At 31.4% G+C, this 8,694-nt stretch overlaps 1 protein-coding gene across 1 annotated transcript; it reads right to left on the bottom strand.

Annotated features, from left to right (window-relative positions):
• Nucleotides 1-4,769: 4,769 nt before the first annotated feature.
• On the bottom strand, nt 4,770-7,108 carry LOC120070797 (polygalacturonase 1 beta-like protein 2). Its single transcript, XM_039022682.2, has 2 exons — nt 6,958-7,108; nt 4,770-6,858 (listed from the first exon to the last, which is right to left on the bottom strand). The coding sequence occupies exons 1-2, from the start codon at nt 7,012-7,014 to the stop codon at nt 5,053-5,055; spliced, it is 1,863 nt and encodes a 620-aa protein (XP_038878610.1). The 5' UTR covers nt 7,015-7,108; the 3' UTR covers nt 4,770-5,052.
• Between the last annotated feature and the right edge of the window lie 1,586 nt (nt 7,109-8,694).

An 8,694-nucleotide genomic window follows, 5' to 3' on the forward strand; every position in this document is an offset into this window, starting at 1 on the left:
AGTTTTAAGAACAAACAAAAATCCATCAATATGATAGATCAAATCAAAATTTAAAATGTCAATATTGATAGAAGTATTGAGATCTTAATTTTATAAAAATGTCAATAAAAATATCGATAAAATGTCAATGTCGATAGATACTTTTTAAAAAGATTATAAAAATAAAATATTAAACAAATAAATTTAAATTAATTAGTTAACCTTTTATAATTTTTAAAAACTTAATAATCTATTATTTATATTGTTTTCAAATCTTAGAAAATATGGCTGTTTTTAAATATAGAAAAATGAACCGAAATATTTATAAAATATAATAAAATTTTATAACTATCAATTATAGATATTGATAGAGTGTCTATAAGTGATATTAATAGACATTGATAGAAGTTTTTCAATATCTATCAACGTCTATCATTGATAATTCTAAAATTTTACTATATCTTGTAAATATTTTTAACAGTTTTACCATTTAAAGTAACTTCCCAATAAAATATATGTTTTGAATTTAAACTTTGATTCATACACTTTCAAAATTTTCGTTATATTATTCCAACCTTATGAAAAAGGTTTAAGATGTGCCTATTATTACTGAAGAGTTACAAAAAGTCCAACCTGAAAAGTTTTTTCATGAGTCATGATTGGACATTCTGTGCTGGTGATATTGAAACATAACAATCCACCTTTTTTTCCTTCTTTTTCTTTTTCTTCTTTTTTTTTGGGGGGGGAGGGTGAAGTTAAATAAGAATTGGTTTGATTGAAATATAACTAGAACGTGGCTATTTAAGGATCCATTTGAATTGATTTAAGAAAAAAAATATTTTTTTAAAAAAAACTCGTTTTTATTTGAACACTTTTGATAAAAATGGATTAAAATATTTTTGAGAACTATTTTGAGTGGTTGCCAAATACACCAATTTCTTCCATAATGATTTTTTTTTTTAATTTAAACACTTGAAAATGTAATCCAAACACATCTTAATTCTCAAATTGTGAACATTTCTTGCTCTTCACATTGTACAGGATCAAGCGTTGTGTTGTGGGATTCTTTTGATCAGATGGTGGTAGCATCGTCAACATTTGATGAATCCTGTGTCGAGGTGCTAATAGTTAAGGTGTTAGCTTTGCTTAATGGGTTTGGATGGCGGATGAGTTGGATTTCTTCAACATTTGGATTGAATATAATTCCCAAATTCTAGTTAATGCAATTCATGTCCAAAAAGTTTGTTGAGTCCACTCTGGATGTCATTTTGGAGGAAATTAAAAGAAAAAGAAGACAATCAATAATCTAAGTGTTAGAAATTTTATGAATCATTTCAAAATACAATTACGAAATAAACTTTATGAATCATTTCAAAATACCAAAATTGCTTATCATGTTAAATTCCGTATATGTTTTATACTTTATACGTGTGATCAAATAAGAACATTTAGTAAGCTTCAATTATATGATCAGAATAATCACAAATTCTTTCAACATACAAACTAAATGTTTTATAGCAAAAGGATAGCAATTTATTTTACCTTCACAAATAAATAAAAACGGGAGCTAAATAACTATTCACACATGAAACTGCTACACTGGCATTTGATCTCTCTTTTTTTTCAGATCTACTATTAATTCGACTATGATAGTTTATGTATAATCAAAACTCAATTCCAAAAGTAAGGAATTGCAGATAATAAGACATCCTTTGTAAGTAGAGTAATAGCTAATTTAGACTTCAAATTCTCATTTTCAATGGAATCCATTTGTAAAAATAGTAAATCAGACAAAAATTAAATATCCAACACAAGATAAGAACATATACAACAAACTTTGAAAAGTATTTAACAAAGTGGAGAGAGGGTTGAAGAACACAGACCAGTACATCGATTTAACTTTAACTTTTCTTATGACAAATTTCTTGATCTTTATTCCCTTGGATCATGGCACCATGAAGATAGGGCGAACAACTTCTCAAATTGAGATTGGGTGAGACTGCAAGCAAAGGATATGTTTCAATTTTGATAATGATTTTGAGTGAATTCTTGCTTTCAAATTGTTATTGTTGGAACCGAATGTTGATTGTCGTGTCGTGGATAAATCCTCTATCTTGAAAAGCAAGATCGGCGTGACCTTGATGCTAAATCATCAAAGTTGATTGCTCCCCAAGGCTAATATAATTCCCAATCTTTGACGTGCACTCGTTAGAGACCAGGTTGGAATCGATAAAAAATTGCTCAGAAAAAATAGTAGAGAAGAAGTAAAGGTTAGAAATTTTGAAAACAAAGAAGATTCTACTTTCATCTTGTAAAACTTTTTCTTTATAAAGAAGATGAAGAGGAAGAAAATGACAAAAAAAATGGCTAGTTCTCAATGGCCATGAATTCTTAGTTTTCAACGGCTATAAATAGCTAGTTTTTCTACTTTGGTGTTTGCTATAGGCTTTAACCCAAAGCCATTTCCAACCTAGATTTAGGTAATATCTTTATTTTAATATATGATAATCTATTACCTTTTGATCAAAAAAAAAAAAAAAAAGAGTACTAAATCAATGGAAATTATTATTTTTGAACTATCAAATAAATATAAACTACCAATATTACGTGTAAATTTATAATTTTAAATTTACGTGAAAGATGAGTAAGTCCAAGTTAAATCGCTACTATCTAATCACACTTTGATATTGCAAAGATAATGTCACTTGAACATAGTTTGATGGACATTGAAGGTGTTCAACATGACATTTTATTGAATTGATGGATAATGATAATTTTTTTAGTTCAATACACCTATCAAATCATGAGGATTTGATCCTTATGACTCCTTATTTAATTATTTAAATTTTTTAATCCGTTGAAATATATTCATATTAGCGATTAATTAAATTTTTAAAAATTGAATCAGGAATGACATTGCATAAAAGGTATACTTATTGACATTATTTAAGAATTGATATTGACAATATTTGACATTGCATAAAAGACGTTTAATTTAATTATTAAAAAAATGAACATACTAAATGAGTTGGTTAACACTTAAAGTCCAATTATTATTAATAGAAAAAAGTTAGAGGGCTAACAAATTCTAAATTAACGAAGTATCTTGGGTTTGAATATAGAATTTTCTTTCCTTTTTATAAGTACAGGGTTGAAATTAGTCTCATAATGGCATTTAATTATCTTTTTAACACACATATAAATTGTTATAATTTTTTTTTTTCTCTTCTCAGTCTTCTTCTTTAAAAAAAAAAATAGCAAATAAATAAGATTAAACTCATACAATTTTTTTCAATATTATAAAAGTGGAGAAATTCAAATGCAAACAACGATATTGTTATTAATCGGAAGAAAAAAATATAACTTGCCAAGTCAACAAATGGTTTTCTTAAGTTAAATAAATAACATATAGATATGTTAGTACAAATATAACAAGAAGCTAAAAAGCTTAAACAAATAACCTAAATAAAACATATCATTTAAATCTAAACATAATTATTAAAAAAATCATGTGAAAATTTAATTTACATCATAATTTTCGATTTAGGCGTAATTACAAACATTTTGATATTTATATTTGTTTAATGCTATAAAACAAATATTAAATCATTTGAATTCATGAAGTAAACGCCAATATTCACAGTCGAAAAAACAAATTTATGTTTTAACCAAGGTTTAACGTAAGGGTATATTTGTAAACTACAATATTGCAGCCAATATATTGGGAAAACAAATTGGGCCTAGGCCCAAATATTTTGACGGTTTATGGTTTCAATGCCAAGCGAAGACAATCACTAATCTCATGAGTGTTAGAGCAATATAATTTAAACCCTCATTTGAGTTCCCTAATATGAAGGGAAGAAAAAGGGGAGTGGAGAACTGAAGGGGGAAAAAAAGAAGAGTAACAAAGAAAAGAAAAGAAAAAACCTTGAAACTCGAAATTCCTTGCACTTTCAATTTTATCAATTTTGACCTTAAACTTTTAATTTCATTAAATTTAAATATAAACCTAAAAAAATGTTGCAATTCTAACTTTCAATTCAATTTTAGCTAATTCACCAACTATTTTTTTTTTCAAAAAAATGAAGATTCTTAAAAATTTTATTAATTTTGATAAAATAAAGTTTTACATAAAAATAAGTTGGATCATGACATTCTCAAAATCATATTAAAAAAAAAAGAGAGAAACCTCTAATGCTATTCTTTCTCAGGGAATTATCTCACATGGTTCATTTCATTTAAACATTATATGGATAAGTGGGGAAAAAAGGAATATTTCTAGTGGGATTTTATTGTCTTTTTACCGACAAGTTTAAAATCAAGAAATACAGATATGATACAACACCAACATAAAAGACATGTTATTTTCTAAAAATTAAGGATACGGACGACAATGACATGTTTATTAAAAACATACATTTTTTAAAATGTATATCATTTTTAAACCATAAAGAATTCAAAATCAACAAATTTATTTAATTTCATGCTTAAAAAAATTAGTTTGACGTATTTCGCTCCCAAATCTTATTATTTTTGTCATACATGCTCATGTTGACTTAGTATAAGTAAGAAGCGTTTGATTCACGTCTATCAAATGTTGGTCCTATTTTGAATTTGTACAACTTATATCTAATACATGTATAATATTAACAAGTATCTGAGACGTGTTCAACAAGTGTTGAAATGTCTAAATATTCGACGCATGTCGCATACCAACATATTAGAGAAACTAAAGTGTCCGTGTTTCGTTTTTTAAAAAAAATATGTCGGGTTGGGGGAAAGGAAAACAATTAACAAGAATTTTGAGGGTGATTTTTTCTTTGGATGTACTCAAAGCCTGCCATCACAAGACTGTTTTTGCACTCCCACTTTCTGCCCCACACTACCAACACTACCCCCACTTTCTTTTTCTTTTTCTACTCCTACCTTTTGTCAGACCCAAAAAAGCCCCTCATTTTGATCAAACCCACCCAAATTTAAAATTAAAAAAAAAACATTTAATTAAAATAAACCCCCATAATCATATTAGCAAAATAAAATAAAAGTTAAAAAAGTACAGTTTCTTTTTTCCGCTTAGTCGGCAACGCTCCACGACATGTCGTTCTCGAATATCCAATGACAGACTTCAATTTGACCAGGACCGGACCCAAGCGCCACGAATGCACCGTGCTCTGGGCCCCACGATGACGTGTCCATATGACAGATGGCAACCCCACGATTGATCTTTTCCTTCGTTTTCAGCCTCAAGATATCAGCTTCGTAAATACGGACTTTCGGGACTGAGTGACAGTAATACAGTAAGTACGGGTACAAACTCTGATGGCATGATACCGAACTCGTCAAATCTCCACCGTTGATTCCTTTCACTGTCCCGATTTCCACCTTCTCCCTTGACCCATTCACATTCGCTGTCGTCCTAGCCACCACGCGCCGCCCCAACACCGTCGTGGCGAAGTCTATCATGTCTTCTGCCGAACCAACGCACCGCTTCGTCTCGCCTGGGCTCGGCGCACGCTCGCATTCCCCTAGCGCGTTGGTGATCACGCGCTCCATTGTCGAACCATCTCGCGCGTGGAAGATTTCCTTGGCTTCTGAGATTCTTGAGGAGGAGAAGGGTAAATTTACCAAAATAGGCCTGGGAAGGAATGATCTCGGTGGCATTTTGTCTCTGATGTCCGGCATCACCATGACATTCCCCTGCTTCAATTCAGACTCTCTAAAGAATTTGCCCGGTTCTACCAATTTATTTACGTGAATGCCACTCCCCGTCGCCGTCGTGAAATTGCTGTATTCCGAAAACGATACGCCTTTCTGTGCGTACGTCGTGAAGTTCCGATCAACGCTGTAGCTTTTGAATCCCACCGTCGTTCGCCCGATCGATCCTTTACCGTATTCTGTGAATGAATCGTTTCCATGGTTGAAAGATTTTCCGTAATTTGCAAAGTTCACTCTCCCGGAGTTTGAATTCTTCGCGTACGACTGAAAACTGTCGTCGCCGACGTTCGCTCCGTTTCTGTAATTCGAGAATGTATCGATCTCCGAGTTTCCGCCCTTGCCGTAGTTCTTGAAGTTCGTGTGTGGATTGTTGCCGGAGACACCGTACCCCTTGAACGAATCATTCGCAGTCTTCCCTGACTCACCGTAGCCAGTGAATGTCGATGTGAGAATATTCGAGCCATCGGAGTAGCTACTGAATTCCTGCGGAACGCCATTGCCCTTCTTACCATAGCTCGTGAACGTCTGACTCCCGGAATTCGTCTCGTTTCCATAACCAGTGAACGAGAGCTTATGATTTCTGGAGTTCAAATCGTAAGCCGTGAAGCGGAGATTCGGCACATTGACGAGTTTATCATAGTTCACGAACTCACCAGAACCGCCCTTTGACTCAGTAGCATAACTAATGAAATTAGAGTTCGCCACATTACCATCCTCCGCGTAGTTCGTGAATCCTTCCTCGTGATTACTCGAGTTTCCGCCATAGCGCTTAAACGAGTGATCCGCCGTGTTCAACCCATCGGAATAATTCTTGAACGAGTCAGTACCACCGAGTCGAGCTCCGCCATAGTTCACGAAATTTTTGTTTCCATACAATTTGAAATCGGCGTCCTTCAAACGGGGAACGGAAATTTCCGTTTCGGAATCAAAGGAACAGAACAAATTGGCAGAATAACAGAATGATTCCAAACGAAACGAGAGTGAGCCTCGGGCGGCGTGCTGGGCTAGCACGGCGGCGTCGACGGCGGAGAGTGGCGAGGCTTTGGAGAAGAGAAAATCAGGCGGCGGAAGTTGGTTGGAGACATGGGAGTTCCAGTAGCGAAGCAGAGAAGCTTTGGCGGTGAATGGATTGGACTGTTGATGATCTGCAGAAGCAAACGAAACCTGTGGGAAAGAGGACAAGAGGATCAGTGGGAGAAAGAATAAAAACAGAAATGAGAATGAAATTGGTTTGTTTGTTAGTATGGAAATGGTTTCTCTTACATGGAAGAAAGAGAGGGACAGTTGAGAGAGGAGGAGGAAGAAGACGATATGGACCATTGTTGACGAGAGAGATGACAAACGGACAGAAAGAGGGAGGACTCCTATTTAAATCCAAAACACAAGGAAACTAAACTAAGGCTTACACAACCCTTCCTTTTGCTAAACAAGGAATTTTAGACTACTTTTCTAATATTGGAAAGAAATATATTTTCTCTGTCACAAATTATCACGTGATAAATTTTCTTTAATAATATTATTTTTTTTAACTGGATACAAAAAATGTGTAGCTTTAGTTGTACCTAAATTTTGCTCTTCTATATTTATAATTTCACTTTTTTTGATAATTAATTGTCAAAATTGGTATAGGTTTCACTTATGTTACGTGTAAAAATTGAAAGATATGTGTGATATATACCAAAGGAGGATTTATTATGGGCTTGAGGAAAATGACTTAATATTTAAATAATAAGTTAGGTCAATGATAAATTTGTCTTCTAACTCTCTCCAAATCTAAGTTCAAATCTCATTCATTACATTTATTTTTATAAAATTATATAAAGTTTGAATAAAATTTTTGGATTCACGATATCTATTATAATTCATATTATTTATGTAACTTGAGGATGTGGAAAATTTTGACTGTAAAAAAAGATCTAAAACAATATATGTTGAGATAAAAATGTATTGTATAACTCGAGAGATATTTTATATAATTTAACCAAATTTATAAGTATATGGTTAATTTTGATATAACCGGGTGAAACATTTCTTCCTTCCCAAAATTGATATTTGCCCCTTTGGTAAAAGAAATTATTTTACTTTTTTATTTAAGATATCAAAATATCGGTTTAAAATTTTAATTGTGAAAGACTCTGGAGTTTGGAAAAGTTAATACGATAAGCTAATAATTTCATTAGATACCGTAATCAATTAAATTCTCAATATCAAGTAATACATAGTTAGCAATTTTTTTTCAATTTTTTTTATTACAACAATTACGAGGAGATTGAACTTTCACCTTGTAGATATAGTTGACCGCACACAAATTTATTTATATTTTTTTTAAAAAAAACTTAAATTGATATAAATTATAATTATATTCTATATATGCCTTCCATCTAAAATTCTATGAGAGAAACTAGAAACATAATATTATTATAATTTCTATCACATTTACATAAATATTATAATATAAATATGTGTTTGTGCTATGAGATTACAATCTCCAATAATTTTCCAGGACTAGAAAAATAATTATTACATTACAAATAGGTAAGGATAGATTCAAATTTGGTGTATTAAATGAACACGTCACCTTAGTAACGAGCATTTATTTAATAAAAGAAATTATCGGCTAAGTTGTTAACTAATAGTATATAATTTTCATCGGTGAATTAAAATATTTGATTCTATATTAATTTACAAGTTATTATGACTTAATATATCATTCACATGGTTGTGCAATTATCGATTAATTTTTTTGTTATAAGGGTTGTAATTAATACAAATGTCAATTATGATTATTGTGGATTTTTTTTGGAGAAAAAAATATTTTATATCAATACATTAACACGTTCAAACATCTCTTCGAATTATATTGAAAATATATATATTATTAGATGATACAATACTAAATTTACCTTCACTTATCATCAATCTAAACTTCTAAATCAAGCGATGATTTAACCGATCTCTTTAAATACTAGATACATGCATGCATGCATATGTATTTCCTTC

The sequence above is a fragment of the Benincasa hispida genome, chromosome 2 (genome assembly GCF_027475165.1).
Source record: "Benincasa hispida cultivar pf3 chromosome 2, pf3_genome.v1.1, whole genome shotgun sequence".
NCBI lineage: Eukaryota > Viridiplantae > Streptophyta > Magnoliopsida > Cucurbitales > Cucurbitaceae > Benincasa > Benincasa hispida.

Bases quoted from the DNA above. Each gene is read 5' to 3' on its own strand.
- LOC120070797 (XM_039022682.2), bottom strand. From the start codon at position 7,014: ATGGTCCATATCGTCTTCTTCCTCCTCCTCTCTCAACTGTCCCTCTCT. The intron at 6,859-6,957 runs GTAAGAGAAACC...TCTTTCCCACAG, and splicing joins TGTCCCTCTCTTTCTTCCAT to GTTTCGTTTGCTTCTGCAGA.